This window comes from Primulina tabacum, chromosome 2 (genome assembly GCF_025594145.1).
Source record: "Primulina tabacum isolate GXHZ01 chromosome 2, ASM2559414v2, whole genome shotgun sequence".
Classification (NCBI taxonomy): Eukaryota; Viridiplantae; Streptophyta; class Magnoliopsida; order Lamiales; family Gesneriaceae; genus Primulina; species Primulina tabacum.
In genome coordinates this window covers 34,447,734-34,474,964 of record NC_134551.1, presented here as the reverse complement: position 1 = coordinate 34,474,964, position 27,231 = coordinate 34,447,734, and the positions used below count along the sequence as shown (strand labels likewise).

The 27,231-nt window shown below is 37.1% G+C and overlaps 1 protein-coding gene across 2 annotated transcripts; it reads right to left on the bottom strand.

The window, feature by feature from the left end:
• Window positions 1-527: 527 nt before the first annotated feature.
• Window positions 528-2,420, bottom strand: LOC142537907 (uncharacterized). Of its 2 annotated transcripts, none has more exons than XM_075643376.1 (2): window positions 1,635-2,420; window positions 528-878 (listed from the first exon to the last, which is right to left on the bottom strand). In XM_075643376.1, exons 1-2 carry the CDS (start codon window positions 2,299-2,301, stop codon window positions 580-582), a joined length of 966 nt encoding a protein of 321 aa, XP_075499491.1. In that variant the 5' UTR covers window positions 2,302-2,420; the 3' UTR covers window positions 528-579. The 2 variants fall into 2 exon arrangements, with proteins under 2 accessions (XP_075499491.1, XP_075499492.1); XM_075643377.1 differs by having other exon boundaries at window positions 528-875.
• Window positions 2,421-27,231: the final 24,811 nt, after the last annotated feature.

Sequence of the window (27,231 nt, the reverse complement as noted above, 5' to 3'; positions counted from 1 at the left end):
CTTCACGTGAAAGTTTCAGGAAATGAACAGATACTAATGAAGCGAAAAAATAGAAAAACAAAAAAAGTACGAAATTAGAATATAATATACCGAGTCAGCAGTGTCCGTGCTTACGAAGCGTGGACGCTCCAACGTGGAGCATGGTCCGTGCTTACGAAGCACGAACGCTGATCCACGTGAGCATGGTACGTGCTTCGTAAACACAAATTGCCGTAAAATTGAAAAAATAAATTAAATTATTTTTGAATAAAAAATTAAAAATTAAATTATTTATAATAAAAACCCAACTTTAATTTGATATGGTACAATAGATAAGAATGTACGCCTCATTAAACGTTGCCTTCATCGAGCGTCTTTTAATTTTTCAAGAAGTTAAGCAAATAAAAGTTAAATAGATGGATTTAAAATACTGCGACATGTTTAAATATTGTAAACGTTCGAAAGATCGCAAGTGTCCTTAGCTAGACACGAAAGAAACACGAAAGAAAAAGTCCAAATAGCATACAAAATAAAATATCTATTAAGGACTCCGCTGAATTAAAATCGTACGTATACAATTGAATCATAAATTAGAAATTCTTATGAAAAAGTAATGATAAACTCAAGCAAAAGTTGATCAAGAATTTGCGAGGTTAGATCTTTACCGATCTCTTGGAAATGTTCATGGTGATTTTTAGACATTCCGTCGCATACCCAACTCGATTTGATCATCTCAAGCTCGGCCAGCTCGCGAGTTTCGAACCACTTTTCGGCACGAACATTACTCCTTGGACTTTTGTTGATAAACAACGTTTTCTCTTTGGGGTTTGTGCAATTCTCCAGTTCTTCAGACAATGTTCTTCTCAATTTTGAGTTTTTCAATCTTGAAATATCTTCTGCTGCCAATTGCAACTTAGTTAGCATCTCAGATCGAAGTTACACAAAATCGACGAGGGTGACACTGAATTTAAAGAATGCTTGCATCCGCGGAACATGAATTAGTCGAGTTATTAATTTTTTTTACAAAAATAATGAGGAAGTTCCCATTAAATTATCTTCTAGCTAGATCTTTTTCTCAATTTGGTGTTGTGATACAAAATTCTAAAAGGATAGATAGTTTATGAAATGATATAGAAAATTGTCTCTCTCTCTCTCTATCATTTTTTTAAAAGACAACCTGAATTCAAATTGGGAGATTAATCGAAACAAGATCTATTCAGAATTTCAAATAAAAAAAATGATACGTAATAGCGTGAACAACGAACTATTAATAAAAATATAAAAAAAAACCTATTCTCACGACCTATATATTTAATATTTATTCCAAATTTTAAACATAATAATCAACAAATAAATCACTTGTCCCACCATAATTCAAAAATCATATATAAAATATATCATGTATTATATACAGATTGTCAAGTTTTCAACAAATTAAATGGGTTGGCCCGTACTGTTTTATTTAGCATTTAATTTAATAGATGTGTAAATACATGTTGGCCTTGTAAAAAAATATCAGCAATGAAAACGAAACAATATATAAACCTGAGTTTTCACGACATAAAGAATAGCACTGATGTATATTTTATTGGTTAAATTGAATTGAACACAACTGTAAATCAATGTTTGGCGTGCCAAAGATGCAACCATTTTACCTGATCTGTGGCTCGGAGCCGATTCCATAAAATCAAGAACAGAATTGGGGCTTGAATTTTGTGGACTACCTTCAGTTTCCGGTTTGATCACTGTCAAATTATCATCCCGTTTCACCTTCTTCTTCTTTTCCCTTTTACGGGCATTCGAATTTGGATTCGAATTGCAAGAATTGTTCATCTCTTCGACACTGAGTCCAACATTTTCTTCCTCCCATTCATGCGAACTCCCTCTTCTGGTGCCTTTCTTCTTGCACTTGACTCCCGAACCTTGATTCCTTTTACCCGAATGAAAATCCATACTTTCAAAGGCTAGAATGAAGAAGTTTTCATCTTCAAGTATTTCTTGGTATGTGGGAATCATCCGATGATATCTCCCATCTGGCAATCTTGGTTTCCTGAAAGGCTCGAAAGATTTCAACACGGGGCTTCGCAACGATTCTAATCCCATAAGCCTTGCCACAATTCCAGGAGTACTACTATCTGATTCACAGGCCATTGGAGGTTCCTTTTCGTCTTCTTCCGGACGGGGTGAGCTGATGCTGTTGATGCAAAGAATTCGGCGTAAGATTTTACCCATGCAACCTCCATGTCTTCTTTTTTTTGAATTGTATGGGAGTAAACTATGATCGCAAGGGGAAGAGGATGAGAGTGAAGTAAAGGGCTTCATGTGAGTGACCTTTTGAAGGTTTCTTTGAGAGTGTAATATGCATGAACAGAAATAATATGCAAGAAAAGATTGTCTTGAACAAGACACGAAGTGTTCAACTTTTAAAATTATTGGCAACAAGAATGTTCTGGTGTGGGGAAATTAGAAGGATTAATTTGAACGCAGATGATGATTGGCGGGATTTTGAGTTTTGAATATCAGAGATTTTTTTAAAAAAAAAGTTTCAAGGAGAAAGAAAAAGATGCGTGATGTTCCCACTCATGATTCAATAGTCAATTCTGGGATTTGTCCTTTTCTTGTGGACAGGCATATCATCCTTTTGGAACCAAAAAAAACAAAAAAACGCAAGCATAAATTCTAAACGCGAGTCCTTTTATACACGTGTAGGCTTATGTAGTCGTTTTCTTTATAAATACTCTTTTTTCATATAAAAAATTTTAAATAAAAACTCACATTTGATTCATGTATCTTTCACAATTTATAATTTTTTCAAGTTTTTAAAATTGAACTAGAAATTTTAAATACACGCGTGAAAACAATTAAATTGTAATTTGAAAAATAAAAAATCATAAAAAAACATAGAAAGTGTGAAAAACTTAAAAGTTGAATTTAAGAAACTAAAATTCATAAAAATTTAAAAAAAATTATATAACAAGGTTGTCATGTCCCGAGACCGGGAAGTATGAAACATGTGCTTTCACACATCACGTAATTGCAAAACAAATCTCAAAAGTACAGAATTTACAAACCAATCTATTTATTCATAAATAGAAAACATTGTATTTATAATTCCGAATTAATCCCAAAATGTTTAACAGCAGCGGAATGTAAAATATTAACTATGGTGCATAAACAAACAACTTGAAATAAATTTATAACAAAAATGAAATTTAAACATTGAATTGGCAGTGATCTTTTCTTTCCTTATCATCCCCAAAACTGGGTTTGTTCTTCATCCTTTAACTGATCTTTGTTTTTATCTGAGAGGAGATGAGTGGATGAGTGATATGGTTATCACTTATTAAGCGATGAATTCCTCCCAACCTTTAAAATAAATTTTTTCCAACAAAAACAATAATAACATATATGAATGAATATTCTTATTTTTCAGGAATAAATATGTATCGGAATTATGTAATGAACAAATTATGAATTTCATGACTAACTGATATCAATTCTCTATATATGTAAAAGGATTGACTCGAAAATGGTTAGAATTTTGCTTGAGATCGATCAATGATGGATAGAATTTCAACTCGATATTATGGCAGCACTTTTACTCGAAAAAAAGTTGCAAAATTTTGTCTCCATTGGTAGCTGTGAAGTTCGAAAAATTATGAAGTGTTTGATGTAGTATTGTGTTGTTTTTTTCTAGCTTAAGATCCCTATTTATAGGCCTCCAAAGGTGAGCTGAAAAGTCATCCATTCATGGTCATTTATTCCATTTAAATGTCATTATTTTTCTCTTATGAGGGTTGTTACATGTCCATATGTATTAAGCTGAATATGTTCCTTGGAATTCACGTGCTTAATTATGCCATCATTTTTCAGATCTTCACATACATTCATTCTTATTGGAAGTTTTGTCTTCGAAACATGAGTTGACTTGAATAGGTATGATATTATTTGATAGGTTCAACTAGGCTTTAACTGGTAGATTAAAATTTTTTGGTGGAGAATCAATATAAAAAAGAAATCAGAATATTTTCATATGAATTGAAAAGATAATTCATGAGAATTTCAGAATGTTTGGCGGAATTTGATGTCGTATTCCTTTGAGCTTCTTTAATCATAACGTGTTATCGAATGCTAATGGACTTTATTTGTGTTATTATTAATATATTAACAAGAGTTGCATGCATTCGACCAACATACAAACAAAATCAAGTCGAGATTCTAAAATAGATAATGAGACAAATTTTCCAAATTAAAATCCCTTATTTTGGATAAGATTCAAAATTTAAATCAAATTCATTAAAAAGAAAAATAAAACAAAGTTTAATATTTTCTTGTCTTTCATCAATGGTGGTTATATGATGAACGCTATCCGCAGTCATACATTATCTGAGATAATTTTAAAATTCTGGATGTCGGAAAGTATTGACTTCCACTTACATGCGTGATGTGAATTACGTGGAGTTCCGATGACTTTGGCCTAAATAATTGGAGATCTCATGACGACCATGCTCTAATATTCAACATTGATGGGTCAGGCTCGAAACGAAAAGATAAACAGTGCATATTAGTGTGCCCTTATCAAACGTGAAGAAAAACTACGTATGGGTTACAAAGTATTGCGACTGGGCTCTATCTTTTAAAAAATGATAATTTTCCAAGATAATTGAAATCATAATTTAACAATTGGGCATTGCGTACTGATTAAAAATTGGATTTCAATTTACATCAGATGATGGTGAAAATATCAAAATTGTTGGAGGAAATTCATGAAACAAAATTCCATATTTTTTCTTACAAAATATTTTAAAATAGTTAGTAACATTTATTATGTTTCAATTTCAAAATATTTATAATGTCGTCACAAAATTCTCTATCTATTGCACTCGATCAAACCAAGCTAACATGACCAAATTACCTAGACTGGATGATGAATTTTGAAAAAAAATAAATTGCGAGAAAATAGAATATGTTCTCACAAAAACGCCTCTGAAAACGGCTGCTGCCAATGCCCCTGCCGAAGAATTGGCTAAGCTTGAGAAATGATGAGACCAATATTTTCAAGCTAAGAGTTATATATTGGCTACTATATCAAACGAGTTATAAAGACGGTTTGAGAAATTAGGTGTAAATCTTGCTGACATTTACGGCCACCTGTAAGAGTTTTATGGTGAACAAACACATCCACTAAGGCATAATATTGTCAAAGAGCTCATGAAATCAATCCTGCGAGAAGGAGCCTTGGTCCATGAGCATGATGTGAGGATGATATAGCTCATCGAGAAATTAGTGGGACTTGACCTTGTTATTCGAAATGAATTATCCACACATTCTACTCTTGTCACTACCACCATCGTCTGATGGGTTTGTGGTGAATTTCAATATGAACAAACTGTAGAGCAGCCTTGAAGTGCTGGTCAACATGCTTACTAGCTATGAAGCCACCATCAAAATGAAAAAACCTGTTTTTCTCGTGGGTTATTCTTTTGGGATGAAGAAAGACTCAAAAGGGAAGGGAATGAAACATTCGGCTCCTTCCAAGAAAAAAAACCAAGTAAGAAGTAAACTCCAAACACTTCTAAAGGACCCACAAATCCAGATATGGTAGAAGATGTTTGATTCAATTGAAAGAAGCCTGGACATTGGAAGCGCAATTGCAAAGAATATCTAGTGCAGAAGAGTTCTGACAAGTGTATGTTTTACATTGAAGTAAATGTACCAATTAATTCAAGTTCTTAGGTATTGGATATTGTATGTGGATATCATCTATGCAATGATTTGCAGGTAATGAAAAAAAGTTGAAGGTTAAAGAATAGTGAGACCCTCATGTGGATGGGCAAAAGACCAAGAGTTGCTGTAAGTGCCATAAGAGATATTTACTTAGTATTAAACAATAATTTTTTGTTACCTTTAAGAGATTTTTTTACACATTGCTGTCTTAGTTAAAAAATATTGTTTCAATTTTTATGCTCAATAAAGATGTATTTTCTTGTTTATTTGCTAAAAGTGTTTGCAATATTTACTAGAATAAATGTTTAACTAGAACAGACGTATTACAAAATGATCTTTATAACTTAAAAATATAATTTATACCAATTAGCGTTGTCCAAGTAAACACGATATCAACAACAAACAAAATAAAACAAGATAGTCTAAATGAAGCATACTCATGGAATACTAGGCTAAGACATATTTTTCAAAGAATGATGCACAAGCTAGCATGAGATGACATGTTTGACATGTCAGAGATTAACTATCTTGAAATGTTAGATTCATATCTAAAAGGAAAGATAACGAAAGCCTCTTTCCTAGGGAAAGTGGAACCTGCACACAATCGATTGGATTTGATTCTCGAGGTTTGGGTATGTGTATTAATGAAAAAAATTCGAAGCATTCAAAAAGTTCAAAGAATTCATAGTTGAAGTAGAGAAACAATTACGAAAGAGAATTAAAACATTTCGATCTGATCGATGTGGAGAATACGTAAGTATTGAAATTAAATAATACCTTAAAGACAATGATATTCTCTCACTGTGGACCTCAGCTGCAACATCCCAGTTGAATGAAGTGTTAGAACGACATATTCAAACATAGATGGACATAAGTTCGATCTATGATGAGATTCACTGAATTGTCGCCATCTCCTTAGAGATTTCCTCTTGAAACTACGACAATGTTGTTGAACCAAACACATACAAAAGCAGTGGATAAAACTTCATATGTGATATGGATGGGAAAGCCATCCATTTATTCTTTTTTAAGAATACGAACATTTCCTGATTATGTTTAACGTCTAAAAAGCCAACTTACGTAAACCACATGCATGCAAATGAATTAAATTGCTTAATTATTTTATTTAATAGATTTTAAATGCTTGCATGATACATATTATATGATTAAAGATATGATTGCATGATTAAATAGCTAAATGATATGATATCATGAGAATTGAAGATTTTGTCCGAATATTCGATAATAGGTTGGAGAAAGGAGACCGATGACATCCAAGACAAAATAAATATTTTCAAGGATTCTTAATATGACTAAAAATTATTAAATTTTTCTAAAAATGATTGAGTTCAAATTATTTTACGAGGCGAGCATGATTTTATCCGAGAAGCTGGTTTTGGGCAAACATGGGACTTTTAAAATATCAAATGCATTATTTTTGAAAGCTAATTTTTATAAACTTTTAATTTTCAATTAAGTAGGTGTTATAGGGTCTAATTTACCTAGGATGAGTAGGCCATGTTGTTCCTAAACTTGAAAGCCCAAAACACAAGCCCATTATCATTCAAATTAAAATCTATAAAATAGAAAATCTAGGTATTTTTGCACCATATCAGCCGAACACAACACACACTATATTTTGAAAAAAAGCTAAGAGGAAGAAAACAAAGAGTCTTCATCGTCCGTTCGTTCTTCCTCACGCCCCATGATGACGATCGCGTATTCAAGCTTTCTAAAATGCATAGTCACGTTTCTAAATCCTTTGACGCATCATTTAAACAATATTATGCATGTTTTGATTAATTTTTGCATGAAAAACATTTACATTTGATGGGTTTAACGATATAACGATTATTTTCAAAGTTTTAATGTTTTTACGCTTGTTTATTTAACGCTGTGACTCCTAAGGACACATTGCCAGTATGAAGTGTTTAAGGGACGAGAAAAGATTCATTAAGGGTTGAAACAAATGCTGGATATCGTGCTTGGCGGAGATAGGAGAGTCCTTGGGTTTTATTAGCCATACACGATGGGAAGATGGCTCGGCCAAGGGCTTGGCACCGTACATGGCTCGGCCAGGGTTGGGCTGGGGCTCGGTGTAAGCCACAGTTCAGAGACTGAGAGGGTCCTAGCAAGGCTGGGACTCGTGGTTTGTCGATAGGGAAGAGTCCATGATCGCATGGACCCATCACATGCGCATAGGATGCAACCGCGATCTGCTGAAGCATGGAGGGTCAGGGCTTGGCTATGTTGGTCTGGTCTAGGTCTGAGGGTGGTCCAGTGAGGGTCATTAGGGCTCTGGTTCGGTGGTGGCTCGAGTATAAGATTCCTAGTTTTGGTAGACTCCTAGGCGTACAAGATCGACCATGGCTCATGCTAGAACCTGTGGCGTGGGCTAGTGGCTGGTTAAATGGGCCAGGGCTAGTCAGTAGGGTCCATAGGTGATCTGGTCATGGGTTGGCTCGAGGTGGCTCGGGTGTGGTTTGAGTAAAACGTGAGATGGCTCGAGGGAACTAGCTAGGGTTCGTGATATTAAGTTTCATGGTCCAAGGGGGTCGAATCATGGTTCACGAGGGTTATTTAGGTATAAAAAGTCTATGTTTAAAATTTGGAAAGAAGATATTAAAGTTTGAATTAATTTGAGAATTAAACGCTTCACGAATTAGTAAATAGGAAATTAAATCGAAAACCTCGAATTTAAGCAAAATAAAAATATTAAAAATTAAATTTAAGCTTAATTAATAATTTGGGATGGTTTAGAGTCAATGAAAGTAAGAAAAAATCAAAATCAAGAAATTCTACGTCCAGGGGCAAAACGTTTATTTTACACCTGGGATAGTACGAAAAGGGTTTGCAGCGTCTCGGAGGGTCATAACACGTGTTAAATGATATATTATGATGATCTTAATGAAATATGAAATTTTCTGATTTATGATAAATCTGTGCAATTTTTACTGTAAAAATGCTATTTTTGGAAAGTCATGATATTTAATGATTTAAAAAGGAAAAAATGAAAATATTTTGAAGGATGTGAATTAACAGTGACAAAGAGGATATGATATATGATTTTTGGGAATATCGTGAGGGAAAAGGTGTAGAGCCCAAATTTAATACACATAAACTAATGCATTTATTTAAATTGTTAAATTATCTATTTAAGTTTAAATTGAAATTAGTGATGCATAATTTGTGAAATTGCATTATTTTAAATTATTTATGCTTATGTGATGCACGTTAAATTATTTTTATGAGTTTCATGTTTCAGGTGATTATTCGACGTGGGATCGAAGAAATGAGACTGGCGACGATTTTGGCAATTTTAAAATGTAATATTTTATTTTAAGTAGGATTGGGCAATTTAAATGATTTATTTAGTTTTATCATTTTTAAAGCCTAATTTAATTATTAGGTGATTTTATGACTTTAAAATTTTAAAGATTTGTTACTTGTGCATTTTATTTTAAATTAAGTGATTTCGTTAAAGATTAGTAGGGATTAGTATTTTAATTAGCATTTTTAATTTCCTAATTAAGCAATCTTTCCCCCTAATTATATTAAACCACATGCACACACACACTTTAACACACACTCACCTACACGACACACACACACATTTTCCTTCACTTTCATTTCAATTTTTAGAGAGCAAAACTTAGGGTTCTAAGAACCAAGAGCAGCTGCCCCTCCCTCTCCATTTTTCCAGCAACTTTTCGTCATTTTTCCTCAAGAAAATCGTGCCATGTTCGTCCCGGATCAACCCTCGCATCTTTCCTGCTTCGGTGTCGTCGTTTCGGTAACTTTAAATATCAAAGGCATGTATATTCTTTAGTTTATGCATCGATCACCTCATAGTATATGTTTTTATTTTTATTATGTGTAAAAATTCATGCATGTTGTACAAAGTTTGAGCAAAAATTGGTTAGATCGATTTTGAAACGATTTAGATCTGGAAACCAGAATTCTGCTGTCATTTCGATTTATGCCAAAATTCGGTCAACGTTTTTGGAAAACTTTAAACATATAAAACGTATTACTCTTTGATACCTTCGATTTGACAGTAAATTCGTAATTTTTGGACAAAAAACGAGTGAGTTATGATCGTTTTCGTGAGACTGCTCAAACTGTAATTTTCTGAAAATGCGTTCTTGACGTGTTCTTGAAGTTTATTTGTTGCAGCCTTTTTTGGGGACCGTTGGGAGATCGCTGCTGCGTTGAAGTATTGTGAGTATGATGTTGGGATGATTATCAGTGCTTCGTTTCGTGTCGATAGGAACTTGGTTGCATTAGAAGTTGTAGGAAGCATTTTGGTGTCAAAATTGTTTGAGGCATCCTAGGAGTTTTAATTATTGTCATAGCATCCTAGGATGGGTCTCGAGGTGTTGGTTCACGGTCCGCACGATCGAGTTAGGAGGATTAAGCCACAAGTTTAGCGATTTCCGTTGGGTACCATTTTTCAGAGTCTACACAGACCCGTAGCCGAACCCGGACACGGGGTCCGTGCCCTTGTTTCTTTCAGAGTGTGAAATTCCAGAGTCTACATGGACCCGGAGCCGGACCCTGACACGGGGTCCGTGCCTTTGTTAAATCCGTAGGTTAAGTTTGCAGAGGCTACACGGACCCAGACCCGGATTTGTACACGGGGTTCGTGTCCTCCATGTTTGGGAAAACATAGGGATTGTTTTGGGGTTCTATGTCATGGTTTAGTACGATGATTAAACGAGGTCGAGTCCCGAGGGATTTAGAATGTCATAAGAAATTTGTAATTTTTGGGTGTGAGCATGATTAATACGTCTAAGTTATGAAGGATAAGTGCTTGAACTCATATTAGTATGTCCAGCAGTGGCCCCAAGCGAGATCCAACGTTCCCCTCAACTCCATGTAAGTATGTTCGACGTGCAAAGGAAAATATATTTTATGTTTTTGAGGTACGCTATGAAAGGGGATTGGTTACGGTGCCCGGTTGTGCAACGAAAATTTTGAAAAATTGTTTTTCAACAAGAAAATAAAACCGAGCACCACAAGATGTGTAGCAAATAACAAAACAAACATGTCATACATAGAGTGTTTAAATGTACCTATCAATCACAAGGATTGATTATTGGCTCCAACCAAGTGGTAAACAACTTGGCTCTTGAATGGTTGACCCTCTACAAGATTTCCTTGCTCTTGGACTCCTTTCTTCAAATTAAATCCACCACCAACAAGCTAAATCCAGCTTCCACCACCAACAATCTAAATCCACCTTACGATTGCACTAGAAAATGTAAGGCATTTTTCTTTGAGAAGTGTGTGCTATCCTCAACAATTGAAGAAGCAAAAAAATGAAGGGAATTCAAGAAAATTTTGGCCCTTGCATGTTGGAGGAGAGAAGGGAAGACTTTTCTTGGTTGTGGAAAAAGTTAAAGTGTAAAGTTGCATTTGCATGCCATGCTATTAACTCAAAAGTTGCCTCCAACCCTTCATCTTCCAAGCATGCAATTTGTTTGGGCTTGTAACAATTACAAGGCGCATGGACTTTTATTTAAAAATCTCAAACACATTTGAGACAATTTAAACTTTACTTGATTTTACTCAAGTCCACTAGTTTAATAATTATTTCTAATTGAGCTCTACAAGGCCCAATGTTATTTAATTAATTCAATACTTGAATTAATTTAATTATTTGGACTCTACTAGGCCCACTAGTATTTAATTAATTCAACACTTGAATTACTTTAATTTAGTCAATAATAATGTTTATGAAAATAAGAATTTGCAAATACATTATTTATTTGGCCAAATTAATTTTAGGAAAACTTCAACAAATTAAAAGTTACATTCCATTATAGAAGTCATACTTTTAATTTTGTTTGCGATAATAAATTCTTTTATAAGCCGTTCAACACATTGAACTGTTTTTTTTCTCAACGAGATCTAGAAAGTTAGCATTTGTGTGACCCTCAATGGTTCATTGATACAACTAGCAGTGAGTTCACATCTCTATGTGATTCGGGACAAAAAATGTCCTTATATGAGCACACCCAAGTTTCTCTATTCTTACTTATCAACTCCTTGATAATAAGAACGTCAGAACTCAAGTTTGATAGTACCCAACCAATCATGTTAAATGCCTAGCAGCATCGCTTACATGATTCCCTAGGTATCAAATGATAGTTCCTGCAAGAACCATTCAATTATGATTAGCGTACAGTACGGTCCCTTCATCTCAAATATCCCGACCGATTCGACAACTATTGGTATATCGAGAGCTGTCAAATAATCAATACTATGTGTCATGTCGTAGTTTCATCGATGGTGTAATATATGAGACCACTTTCATAATTACCACCATAGTCTGATCAGAGATTTCATACTACATATACATGAGATCACATAGGATATCCATACCCGAAGATAAGCGGTGAATCACCGACTAAAATGCATCGACTCCTATATGTTTCGACAAAACACCCAACCTGCCACCTGATGACCCCATATGAGTCAGTAAACAAGTCAAAGTGCAATGCTAGCATATAGAGTCTCAATGTTGTCCCGGGTCATAAGGACTAATGGTGTACAACCGTAAACTAGGATGTTTCCACTCGATAAATGAGAACCACTTGGAAAGTCCTTTATGGAGGGTTGTTCACTGCACTCTACAAGAAGCACCTATCTGCATGCTCAGACATCACAATGTCCCCTACCAATGAAACATGGTACTCACATCGCAGATACTAGTCTCAAACTCGAGCGGCCTTTATCTTCTTAGCGGCTGAATCTACTAGGAACTTTTTAGAATAAACAGTATTCCAAATATGAGTTTCATGATACTCATCATACGAGCATCTCATATTCTTTCTACTATTTGTATATTCAAGGACTTTATCTATGCAACAAGTATGGGTATACAGATAAAGATGTGCCATAACAATAATTTCAAATATTATTAAAATAAAGATTGTTTATACATAGAGTTTCAACATCAACCCTCGACCAAAACTTGGCTCGACGAGCACCTACTCTAACAATCTCCCACTTGCACTAGAGCCAACTACCCATATGGTTCAAACCCATTGATTCGCGATGCTTCTCGAAGAATGGTTCAGGTAAAGGCTTAGTTAGTGGATCAGCAACATTATCAACGGAGCCGACTTTGTCAATCGACACTTCTCCTCTTTCCACAATCTTTTGGAGGATGTGGTACTTTCTCAATACATGTTTTGATTTTTGATGAGACATTGGCTCCTTTAGGAATTACGCCCAACTCTTGGACGAAATTCCTTATCCAAACAGCCTCCTTTGCTGCAGCTGATGCAGAAATGTATTCGGCCTCAGTTGTAATGCCCAAGATTTGCATTCTATTAATCTGAGATTATTGATTTTTAATTGATATGATTATAGACGAACCATTCCGAGACCAGATTGGCCAAAGCATAGGAAGGGTGCAATTTTTGGACAGAACTATTGGCGCCCGAGCGGTAGAAAATGACCGCCCGAGCGCCAATGTTCAACAAGAACATGTTTCGGGCAGAATATGCGGCGGCCGAACAGTATTTTGTGACCGCCCGATCGCCAATGTGCAATCCGAAAGTATTTGGGCAGAACATCCCGCGCCCGGGCGGTAATTATCGACCGCCCGAGCGCCGACCAAAGTTCAAGAAAAAGAGACACGTTTCTTCACCATTCAGATTGGGATATATATATACATATACACTTTATCCCTTCAAAATTCGGAAAGAGGAAACGATAAATATTCTTAGAAAATCCTTACGCCTTTATATTTCGATCCGTCCGTTAGATTTTGAATCCGACTTCAGTACGGTGTTCCTATCGACGAGAGCTTTAACTGGACGTAAGTTTTCTTAAGTTTTGGTATGTCTTGAAATTATGATATTGCCATAATCGGATATGATTCATATATGATGTTCTTGACATATTAGACATCGTATAATCGAAACCGGATTGAAGAACGGATACCGTATGCAATTGTTATGAATTTTTGATTGGATAAGATTGAGATTTGATATCAGATTTGTGCTGTATCGATTATGAGTTGTGGTAATTGATATCTGTTGATATTGTATTGACGGAGATATTCAGATTGTTTCGTTGTGCCGTTGATTTTGAGTTAGATTCAAATTGATCAGATTCGGTATTGATTTGAGCATTATATTGATATTGTACTTCTTGATATTGTCATTGCCAGATTAAGTATTGACAGACTTCGAATTCCAGACTTGAACGTTGTGAGAACTGCAAGTAAAGAAAGGTATAAGTCAATGTCGAACCGGGAGAATGACTCGAGTGTGAAATACTTGAGTTTCCCTAAACCACATACTTATTGTTATTGTGTGCATTGATTGGATTGATTTGCTTGTTCTATTGATTTATAGAAGGCATGTATTAGACGATTGGTCTTGTGACAAAAGGGCCTGATGGTGATGGAATCGTCACTGACCCATTGCACATTGTCACCGAATAGTGATTGGCGGAGATTGCCAAAGTCTGTGACTGATAGGTCAAGACACTGGATGTTTGGTTTATATCGATGTTTGATTAGAGGTGGATTTACTTCTTTTACTGAAATTCGATATAGGATGCCAACATCTGGAAACCAGGATCCATAGACTAGGAATGAGTCTAGTCTGAGATATAGAGTCAGGAGTTGATTAACAGATTTATATTGAATTATTCTTTCAGATTTTGATACATATTCCCGATATCTGTTTCATGCTTTATATTGATTATATGATTGCATGTATCGTTGATTTATACTGGGATGTATTTCTCACCGGAGTTATCCGGCTGTTGTCGTGTTTGTATGTATGCATGGCAACAGGTGGGACATGATCAAGGTCGAGGAGATGAAAAGAGATCGTGAGTAGAGTGGAGACTACGGACTTGGATTTTAGATAGGGTTTGAACACTTGATATGTAGTTGTTAAACCTTAGTTTTAAATGATTGTATATAGTACAAGACTTGTACTTTGTTTTCGATGTATATATTCGAATGAATTCCATTACGTTCCGCATTTGACACTTGTATGTTAAAAAAAAAAAATTTAGACCCTGTTTATTATAATTGATTTAATTATTCCCACAGACGATTAAGAAATGAATTAGCGTCCGGGTCCCCACAACAGGTGGTATCATAGCGATAGATCCTTTAGATTGAGATAGAAGCTAGGGAGCGGAGCGGGGTAGATTGAGTTTTCTTTCCTGCTTTTGATTGTTAGCATGTTCTACTGCTTTATAATGCATGTTTATCTGTTTATCTGATTTGATTTGGAAACATGTGTTATTGAGAATGAATCAGAACCGATTCTTGATCAGCAGTAAGATGATCAGAGGAGGACTGAAACAGATTTGTTGTATTTGGTTGCTAACCCTTTTGGTAATCAGATATGCCTCCTCGAAGAATACCAGAACAGGGTAGCACTTCGAATCCTCCAATGGATGTGACAGCAACACCGATGGAAACATTGTTGAAGAGATTTCAGTCGTTCCATCCACCGACTCTGAAAGGTACTGAGACTTCAGTGGATTGTGAGAGTTGGCTAGATGACATTGAGATGCTGTTTGTGTCCTTGGATTACACCGATGAGCGGAGAGTGAAACTGATTGGGCACCAATTGCATGACGTCGCAAAGAATTGGTGGATTACGACGAAGAGAGCATTGGAGCATCGAGGTACGACTATTACCTGGAATGTCTTTAGAACCGAATTTTATCAGAGATTCTTTCCAGTGTCGTATAGAAAGGACAAGGGAGCAGATTTTGCAAATTTGAGACAGGGCCAGCTGAACATCGAAGAGTATGTGGCCAAGTTCTCTACCTTGTTGAGATTTGCTCCACATGTGGCTGAAAACGACAAAGCTGTTGCGGATTAGTTCATTAATGGCCTAAATCCTGAAATATTTACATTGGTGAATACGGGGCGACCGAACAATTTTACTGATGCCTTGAATAGAGCCAAGGGAGCCGAAGCCGGTCTGATGAGACAGAAGAGAGTTTCGTTTGTGCCTCTAGCACCGAGACCACAGCAACCACCTCCCCGATTTGAGAGTGGTAGTAGCAGTGGAGGAAAGAAAGATTTCCTAAAAACCAGAGGGAAGCAGTTTAAGAGATCTGGAAGCAGTTCATCCAGTTCTAGTGGCTTGAAACAGATTGGTCAGGGCCAGAGTTATACAAGAGCCTGCTGCAGCACTTGTGGAGGGAAACATGCCATAGAGCAGTGCCGAGGAGTGTTTGGCAGTTGCCGTATCTGTAGACAGTAGGGACATTTTGCTAGAGTTTGTCCCCAGAGAGATTCTCAGAGCACAGGGTACCGAATCATCTGGATCAGCGGCACAGACTGATAGACGATCAGCTGCTGTTCATTCGTTCCAGCCTGCACCATCTCAGTCACAGCAGAGGCCAGGAGGTAGCCAGACAGTGAGCCAGCCTACTAGACAGCATGCCAGAGTATTTGCTTTGACAGAGGAGCAGGCTCAGGAGGCACCTGACGATGTGGTTGCAGGTAACTGTTTAATTTCTGGTTATCCTGCATATGTATTGATAGATACCGGTGCATCGCATACATTCATATCCGAGCGATTTGCATTGATGCATTCTTTGCCTATTGAGTCATTATCTGCTGTAGTATCTGTCTCTTCTCTTTTGGGGACATGTTTGATATAAGTGAAGTCTGTGAAATATTGTATGCTACAGTATGATGGGCATGAAATTGAGTTAGACTGTGTTGTGCTTGGGTTGTCTGATTTTGACTGTATTATCGATATCGATATTTTAACCAAGTACAGAGCCACTGTTGATTGTTTCCACAAGATTGTGATATTCAGACCCGATATGGCTGATGAGTGGAAATTTTACGGTAAGGGTTCTCGATCTAGAATTCCTTTGATATCCGTATTGTCTATGACTCGATTGTTGCAGAAAAGAGCGGAGGGATTCCTTGTCTATTCAGTTGATTTACTGAAATCGAGTTCATCATTGGCGGATTTGCCAGTGGTTTGCGAGTTTGCTGATGTCTTCCCAGATGAGATTCCGGGTTTGCCTCCGATTCGAGAGATAGACTTCAGCATTAGGTTGATGCCAGGTACAGTTTCGATTTCGAGGGCTCCGTAGAGAATGGAACCGATTGATTTGAAAGAGTTGAAAGAACAGTTGGAGGATTTATTGGCCAAGGGGTATATCAGACCGAGCGTGTCTCCTTGGGGTGCTACAGTACTGTTTGTAAGGAAGAAAGACGGTTCTATGAGACTCTGTATCGACTACCGGCAATTGAACAAAGCAACGGTAAAGAATAAATATCCCTTGCCTCGCATTGATGATTTGTTTGATCAGTTACAGGGTTCTTCTGTATATTCCAAGATCGATCTGAGATCTGGATATCATCAGCTGAGAGTCAGGGATTCTAATATCTCGAAGACAGCATTCAGAACCAGGTATGGACATTATGAGTTTATTGTCATGCCTTTTGGGTTGACTAATGCTCCAGCTGTGTTTATGGGTCTGATGAACCGTATATTCCAGAGGTATCTTGATGATTTTGTTATCATATTCATTGATGATATCTTGATTTATTCGAAGAATATGATTGAACATGTCGAGCATTTGAGAAGTGTATTGAAAATTCTGAGGGCTGAGAAATTATATGCCAAATTGTCAAAATGCGAGTTTTGGTTGAGACAAGTCGTATTTCTGGGTCACATCATATCCGAAGATGGTATATCAGTTGATCGCAGCAAGGTTGGAGCCGTGATTTCTTGGCCGAGACCGACATCAGTACCCGAGATTCGTAGTTTTATGGGTTTGGCTGGATATTATCGTCGATTTATTAAAGATTTCTCGAGTATTGCCAAGCCTATTACTCAATTAACTCAGAAGAATGCTCCGTTTATATGGTCTGAAGACTGTGAGTCCAGTTTTCTTGAACTGAAGAAAAGACTGACCAGTGCACCGATATTGACTATTCCATCAGGTACTGGTGATTTAGTGGTTTATTGTGATGCATCTCACCGAGGATTGAGTTGTATTCTGATGCAGCGAGGGCATGTTATTGCTTATGCCTCGAAAGAGCCGAAGCCACATGAGACTCGTTACCCAATTCATGATCTTGAATTGGCAGCCATCATCTTTGCTTTGAAGATATGGCGACACTATCTTTACGGGGAGAAGTTTGAAATCTATTCTGATCATAAAATCTTGAAATATCTCTTTTCACAGTCAGAGTTGAATATGAGACAGCGAAGATGGCTTGATTTGCTTAAAGACTTTGATTATGAAATCAAGTACTATCCGGGGAAATCTAATGCAGCAGCAGATGCATTGAGTTGAAAGGTATGTTCTTTATCCTTATCGACGATTGGTGTTTCGAATTTGATAGAAAATTGCTGTTTGTCTGGATTGGTATTTGAGACAGATTATAGACCGATGAGATTTTATGCTGTTCAAGCCGAACCAGAGCTGATAGTGAAAATTAAAGAAGCACAAAAAGTGGATCAGAATGTACAGAATTCGATTGCTATGGTCAGAGCTGGACATCAATCGGAATATCAGGTTCATGACAGTGTTTTGTATGTGAATAATCGTATTGTTGTGCTGAATGTTTCAGATTTGAGACAGCGGATACTGACAGAAGCGCACAACAGTCGTTTTACCATTCATCCTTGTGGCAGAAAGATGTATAATGATTTGAAAAGACAGTTTTGGTGAAAACAGATGAAAGCTGATATTGCTGAAGTTGTATCAAAATGTCTGAATTGCCAACAGGTGAAGGCCGAAAGAAAGAAACCAGAAGGACTATTACAGAGCTTATATAATCCTGAATGGAAATGAGATCAAATTTCCATGGATTTTGTGACGCAGTTACCGCGTTCCTCCAGAGGTTGTGATGCAATTTGGGTTGTGATTGACAGACTGACCAAATCAGCATGCTTTATTCCTTACAAGATAACGTACATACATGACCAGATGGCCGATATTTATGTCAGAGAAGTGGTCAGATTGCACGGAGTGCCGAAGTCGATTGTTTCAGACCGTGATCCTTGGTTTAATTCGCACTTCTGGCAGAGTTTACAGCAGGCTCTAGGTATGAAATTACATTTGAGTACCGCATATCATCCACAGACTGATGAACAGTCGGAGCGGACTATCCAGACACTGGAAGTAATGCTGAGAGCGGTAGTGCTTGATTTTAGCACTAACTGGCAAGATGCATTGCCACTTTGTGAGTTCTCGTACAACAATAACTATCAGACGAGTATTGAGATGGATCGTTTTGAAGAATTGTACGGAAAGAAGTGCAGATCACCTCTTTATTGGGACGATATCTCTGAGGTTCCTGGGATTGGACCTGATATTATCAGAGATATGACTGAGAAAGTGAAGTTGATTCAGAAAAGAATGAAGGCAGCTCAAGATATACAGGCCAAATATGCCAATGTTCGATGTAGACCATTGGTATTTGAGGCAGGAGACCGAGTATTTTTGAAGATTTCACCTTTCCGAGGAGTTGTCAGATTTGGCAAGAGAGGGAAACTGTCTCCACGATATATTGGGCCGTATGAGATTCTCGAGAAGATAGGAGATCGTGCCTATCGACTCGCCCTACCGCCTTCTTTATCTGGAATACATGATGTCTTTCATGTATCCTTATTGCGGAAATACCTGTCTGATGCTTCACATGTTATTCAGACAGACGAGGCCGAACTTGACGAGACATTGAGCTATGTTGAAAAGCCAATTCAGATTCTCGATCGAAAGGAAAAACAGCTCAGAACGAAGACTATTCCGCTTGTGAAAGTGCAGTGGAGTCGTCATGGCGTCGAAAAAGCAACCTGGGTGACTGAGCCAGACATGAGATAGAGATTTCCCGAGTTATTTCACTGATGTGAGTTTCTATTTAGCTTCGGTTACATTTCTTTCTGATATGATTTGATTGCCTGTGATTTCGGGGACGAAATCGTATCTTGTGGAGGGGGGGGGGGGGGATAAATGTAATGACCGAGATTTGCATTCTATTAATCTGAGATTATTGATTTTTAATTGATATGATTATAGACGGACCATTCCGAGACAAGATTGGCCAAAGCATATGAAGGGTGCAATTTTTGGACAGAACTATTGGCGCCCGAGCGGTAGAAAATTACCGCCTGAGCGCCAATGTTCAACAAGAACATGTTTCGGGCAAAAGATGCGGCGCCCGGGCGGTAGTTTGTGACCGCCCAAGCGCCAATGTGCAATCCGAAAGTTTTTGGGCAGAACATCCCGCGCTCGGGCGGTAATTATCGACCGCCCGAGCGCCGACCAAAGTTCAAGAAAAAGAGACACGTTTCTTCACCATGCATCTTGGGATATATATATTCATATATACTTTATCCCTTCAGAATTCGGAAAGAGGAAACGAGAAAGATTCTTAGAAAATCCTTACGCCTTTATATTTCGATCCGTCCGTTAGATTTTGAATCCGACTTCAGTACCGTGTTCCTATCGACGAGAGCTTTAACTGGACGTAAGTTTTCTTAAGTTTTGTTATGTCTTGAAATTATGATATTGCCATAATCGGATATGATTCATATATGATGTTCTTGACATATTCGACATCGTATAATCGAAACTGAATTGAAGAACGGATACCGTATGCAATTGTTATGAATTTTTGATTGGATATAATTGAGATTTGATATCAGATTTGTGCTGTATCGATTATGAGTTGTGGCAATTGATATATGTTGATATTGTATTGATGGGGATATTCAGATTGTTCTGTTATGCCGTTGATTTTGAGTTAGATTCAGATTGATCAGATTCGGTATTGATTTGAGCAGTATATTGATATTGTACTTCTTGATATTGTCATTGCCAGATTGAGTATTGACAGACTTCGAATTCCAGACTTGAACGTTGTCAGAACTGCAACTAAAGAAAGGTATAAGTCAATGTCGAATCGGGAGAATGACTCGAGTGTGAAATACTTGAGTTTCCCTAAATCACATACTTATTGTTATTGTGTGCATTGATTGGATTGATTTGCTTGTTCTATTGATTTATAGAAAGCATGTATTAGATCTGAAAATTCGATATAGGATGCCAACATCTGGAAACCGGGATCCCTAGACTAGGAATGAGTCTAGTCTGAGATATAGAGTCAGGAGTTGATTAACAGATTTATATTGAATTATGTTTTCAGATTTTGATAAGTATTCCTGATATCTGTTTCATGCTTTATATTGATTATATGATTGCATGTATCGTTGATTTATACCGGGATGTATTTCTCACCGGAGTTATCCGGATGTTGTCGTGTTTGTATGTGTGCATGGCAACAGGTGGGATAAGATCAGGGTCGAGGAGATGAAAAGAGATCGTGAGTAGAGTGGAGACTACGGACTTGGATTTTAGATAGGGTTTGAACACTTGATATGTAGTTGTTAAACCTTAGTTTTAAATGATTGTATATAGTACAAGACTTGTACTTTGTTTTCGATGTATATATTCGAATGAATTCCATTACGTTCCACATTTGACACTTGTATGTTAAAAAAAAAAAATTTAGTCCCTGTTTATTATAATTGATTTAATTATTGCCACAGACGATTAAGAAATGAATTAGCATCCGGGTCCCCACATCAGAGGTGGAATTCGCAGTACTGTCTGTTGGATCCCGGTTTTCTATACGCCCAAACGCAGCGGAAGTTTTAAAATTTTTATTTATTTTGACAATCAAAATATGTTTTGCTTTGGGTGCTCGTATGATTTTATCATAAACATTCATAGGGCGTTAGAATCGTTATACCTTTGGTGAATAATTCACTTAACTCCAACTACACCGGTATCAGCGGACGTAGCTCTTGTTGTAAATCCCTATGAACATTCTTCGATCTCCGAATCAGGTCCACGACTGAATTATTTGTTGTTCTTCTAATTTGCACTAGAAAATTAGAAGATGTTTTGCGAAGAGATAGAACACCAAAAATTCGACTCGATACCCAAGCCGGATTTTTCTTTTCAAAAGAAAAGTGTTTCAAGAGACTTTGGAATTAGGAAGAGCCGAGAATAGTGAATTTCTTGCCCCTTGATTTTCGGATGCACCTTACGTCAAAATAAGAATGATAATCCTCATTATTATTTCTAATAATTTCTTAACTTAATTAATCAAATTAATTAAGTTAATTAAATATTCCAAAAAATTAGCTTCCCATTTATGGTGAATCTCGATTAATGCATCTATATATATTTAGAAAATATCATGCATTAATATTATATTACTTTGTGTGCAAGTTTTAAAATTATGATATCATGAATATCTCCATATTGCATAAATCAATACCATATTTAATAAAAATTTAATGGGCTATATTTTAACTCAATTAAAATATAATTATATATTAAAGCCCATTTGAACTTTAATAAATTAACATGATGTGCTTATACTTTTACAAGCCCATGATCCATGCTCACATTACATTAATTTCATCATAATCCCGATCGACGATCCAATATCATCGATGTGACAAATTCAACTTGTTTGCTATTATGATGCACACTTTAATTTTGAGATCACCAATGTCTAAATAAGGCAGATGTACTCATTTTGACTGTCTTAACAGTCATGCTCTCAAAATTTCTATAAGCTTTTATAAACATTATTTATAAGCTTATCGATTGATCATATCAAACTTATTTCTTACAAATTCAACTCATTGAATTTATTTTCTCAACGGGAACAAGTAAACCAGTACTCGTTTGACCCTCAATGGTTCAGGGATACAGCTAGTCGTGGGTTTACAACTCTTTGTGATTCAGGACATATTCCTTTATTCGGGCTTACCCTTGTTAGCCCCATTCTTTTCATCAACACCTTGATTAAGAATGTCAGAACTCATTTCTGATTGCACCCATCGGATCTTGGTAAGAGTGTCTAGTAGCATCGCCCCTTGATCCCCTAGGTATCACTGATAGTGCCTGCAAGAACCAGTCGATTATGATTAACGTACAGTACGGTCCCTTCATCTCATATATCTCGATCGAATCTGCAACCATTGGTTCATCGAGGGTTGCATATCAATTTGATAACTATGTGATACATATAAATAGTGGCATCGCATGTACCATTGGAGAACTCCTTCTCCAATGTACATCTCATACTCTGGCCAGAGATTCCACGCACTATTATTTCATCAGATCACATAGGATATCCACACCCGTAGGTGAGTGGTGAATCCCCGACTACAATGCACTGGCTCCTACATGTGTCGCAACTGTACCCAACCTCGCCACCTGATGACTCTCCTGGAGTCGGTAAACGATTCAAAGCACAGCTCTAGCATATAAAGCCTCAGTGTTGTCCCGGGTCGTAAGGACTAATGGTGTACAATCATAACCACGGACTTATCCTCTCGATGAATGATAACCACTTGGAAAGTCCGAGGGAGGGTTGTTCGGTATAATCATCATATGACTACCCATCTGTATGTTTGGACATCTCTATGCCCTTACCAAGAAACGCAGTACACAACATCATAGATGCTAGTCTCGAGCTCAAGCGGCCTTTATCCCTGTTTTAGGCGGCTGAATCGACTAGGAATGAATTTAGAATATGCAGTGTTTACAAATGAGTTTCAACATCGAATTACGATTCATTTGTATTAAAGCATAATCAAGGACTTTATCTATGCTGTTTGCATGAGTATACAGATAAAGTATAACGAAACCATTAAAAGTTAAATTATATTAAAATAAATATTGTTTATTACACTTGAGTCAATAAATTCCCTAGCCAACCGTTGGCTTGCAGGGCATCTACTCTAACAATCTCCCACTTGCCCTAGAGCCAACTACCCTTAATCCCATTGCTTCGCAATGCTTTTCAAACAATGGTCCTGGCAAGGGCTTTGTAAGTGGATCAACAACATTATCTGCAGAGGGGTCTCTTTCGACTTATTTGTCTCCTCTTCCCACAATCTCCCGTATGATGTGGAACTTCCTCAATACATGTTTGGATCGCTGATGAGACATTGGTTCCTTTGCTTGCGCAATGGCACCAGTGTTGTCGCAGTACAACGGGACTGGATCAACTCCATTAGGAATCACGCCCAACTATTGGACAAAATTCCTCATCCAAACTGCCTCTTTGGCTGCATTAGATGCAACAATGTATTCAGCTTCAGTAGTGGAATCCGCAACGGTGTCTTGCTTGGAACTTTTCCAAGAGACAGCCGCACCATTGAGCATGAATACAAAGCCAGAGGTCGATTTCGAATCATCTACGTAACATTAGAAGCTAGAATCAGTGTAGCCTTCTAATTTTAATTCTCCATCCCCATAGACCATGAACAAGTTCTTAGTCCTTCTCAAGTACTTAAGAATATCTTTCACGGCCTTCCAATACATTGGACCAGGATTTGCCTGATATCTGCTTGTAACACTCAGAGCGTAAGCAACATCAGGACGTGTCTATATCACACCATACATGATACTACCAATGGCTGACGCATATGGAACACGTATCATCATCTCTATCTCTTCATCAGTTTTGGGACACATTGCCTTAGATAGAGTAACACCATGACACATTGGTAAGTATCATCTCTTGGACTCTTCCACAGAGAATCGCTTTATAATGGTATCGATATAGGTGGCTTGGGTGAGCCCCAACATCCTCTTTGATCTATCTCTATAGATTTGTATTCCCAATACATAGGATGCTTCACCCATGTCTTTCATGGAGAATTTACTTGCTAATCATACTTTAGTTGATTGCAATAATCCTACATCATTCCCAATGAGCAGGGTATCATCAACTTAAAGTACCAGGAATGTCACTGCACTCCCACTTACTTTCTTGTACACGCATGATTTCTCAGGATTCTTAGCAAAACCAAACTCTTCGATAGTGCTATCAAATCTGAGGTTCCAACTACTTGACTCCTGCTTGAGACCATATATTGATCTCTGAAGTTTGCATACCTTATGCTCACTTCCCACTGATGTGTATCCCTCAGGTTGAGACATATCAATTTCCTCTTTGATGTCTCCATTGAGGAATGCAGTCTTTACATCCATTTGTCATATCTCATAGTCATACTATGCTGCTATGGCTAGTAGTATTCTAATGGACTTAAACATAGCAACTGGTGAAAAAGTTTTCTCATAGACAACTATTTACCTTTGAGTGTAACCTTTTCCAAACAGTCTTGCTTTGAAGGTCACTACCTTCCCATTCGCCCCAAGCTTTCTTTTGTAGATCCATTAAAATCCTATGGGAACGATTCCCTCATGTGCATCTACTAATGTCCAGACTTGGTTTGAATAAATAGAGTCCATTTCTGATTGCATGGCTTCAAGCCATTTGGTTGAATCAGTATCAGATATTGCTTCTTTGAAATTCATTGGATCACATCCAACACAAGACTCATCATGGCCTTGTTCATGAAGAAGCGTATATCTTGCAGGTGGTCTAATAACCCTATCAGACCTTCTAGGAGCTTGTACTTCGACTACTGGTTGTTGGGGATTAGGTTCAACTACTATAGTTGAGGGAGTATCTTGAATTTCTTCAAGTTCTATCATCTTGCCTTTTCTATCTAATAGAAATTTCTTTTCCAAAAAGGGTGGAATTTCTTGAAACAAACACTTTTGCTTCAATGAGATGATAGAAATAATATCCAACAGAATTCTTTGGATATCCTACAAAGTAGCACAAAATGGATCTACTATCCAATTTGTCTCCCACTGTCTGCTTCACGTAAGCATGACATCCCCATATTCTCTTGTAAGAATATTTGGGAGTTTTTCCCATCCATATCTCATATGATGTTTTATCAACTGCTTTAGCATAGACATTATTCAACAACATTGCCGTAGTTTCAAGCTCAAAGCCCCAAAACAATGTAGGCAATTCAGTGAATCCCATCATGGATCAAACCATGTCCAACAAGGTTCGCTTACGACGTTCAGAAACACCATTCAATTGTGGTGTTGCTGGTGGAGTCCACTTTGAGAGAATCTCATTCTCTTTTAGATAAACAAAAAATTCAGCACTTAAGTATTCTTCATCTCGATCAGATCGAAGTGTCTTAATATTCCTTTCTAGCTGTTTTCCTACTTCAGATCTGAATTCTTTGAACCTTTCAAATGCTTCAGATTTGTGTTTCATAAACATACCCATACCTCGAATGGTCATCAATAAAGGTAATGAAGTAGGAATGTCCATATTTTGTGCTAACACTTAGCGGGCCACAAACGTCTGTGTGGATCAAATCCAGTAGACCATGCGCACGTTCCACGTTTCCATCGAATGGAGTCTTGGTCATTTTTCCTTTTAGACAGGACTTACAAGCAGGTAGAGAATTTTTGTCTGACAAGTCAAACATGCCTTCTCCCACTAGCTTGTGCATCCTTCTTTGGGAAATATGACCTAGTCTAGCGTGCCATATTTGTGTGGGATTTGGATCATCTAACTTTATTTTGTTTGTTGTTGAAATCATGTTTACTTGGACATTCACTTATCATTTCCAGAACATTTCTACACATATAATTTTTTATGTCCGGACTTCATGCAGTGAAATAGTTATGTTCTAACTTAGCGGGTTTTGTAGGCCTTTTAAGTGTCTTTCAGAGTTTGCCTCTTATTGGGATTTTTTTTCTTGTGAGGGGCAGAACATTTCTTTCCCTTACATTGTGGGCCATTTTCGTCTGACGAGAGGCCCATAAGAAAAACAATAATTTCTTGTTTTATGGTGATCTCATAAGTTATAAGTGTATTGACTAGCTCTTCAAGGCTATCATCTATCTTATTCAAATTGAAGTTCACCATAACTCCGTCAAATGAGGAAGAGAAAGACAACAAACTGATGTCAATTAACTCGTTAGGAATCACATATTCCAGGCCCACCACATTCTCAATAAGCCCAGTCATATGTACACCACGCTCATGGGCCAAAGCCCCATCTTGCATGCATGTAGTCATGAGCTTTTAAAATGGTGTGCATAGTTTCATGTACCATGCAACTCTTGCACGTGCATTCGAATGTCAGCAGCATTCAAAATTTTCTCAAACTGTCCCTACAGTTCATTTGACATAGAAGCGAACACATTACACTTTATCTTGCACACTATGGTCTCACCATCTTGCATGCATTGTCAGTTCAACAAGACTGACATTAGTGTGTATGTCATTTTCTCCGAATTTAGAACAATTTTTCCCAACCAGTCTTGAAAATTAGATTCGATTAGCTTGTTGATAATAAAAATTGGATTACGTGACGAAATCGAAAATATAATGATATGGAAATAGAATAATGGTTGCTGATTATTTTAAAATAATTTTAAGATATAAAATATAGATTTTATTTTATAAATCTCCCTCCCACTATTTTGACATTTCCACCACCCTCTGATGAAAAAGGGAAATCGTATTTCCTTAGTGGGCACGTAGAGTCCAATTAGCGAATTATAATCCCGAATAATATCAGCCAATTATAATTTCTAAAAGGTAGGGTCCAATTGCATCCCTATGCAACCTCCACGTGTTTTGCCTCA

Excerpts from the sequence above, each read along its gene's own strand:
- LOC142537907 (XM_075643376.1), bottom strand. The coding sequence starts at position 2,301 with ATGAAGCCCTTTACTTCACTCTCATCCTCTTCCCCTTGCGATCATAGT. Across the intron at positions 879-1,634 it reads GGCTCCGAGCCACAGATCAG|CAGAAGATATTTCAAGATTG; the intron begins GTAAAATGGTTG and ends TGCAATTGGCAG.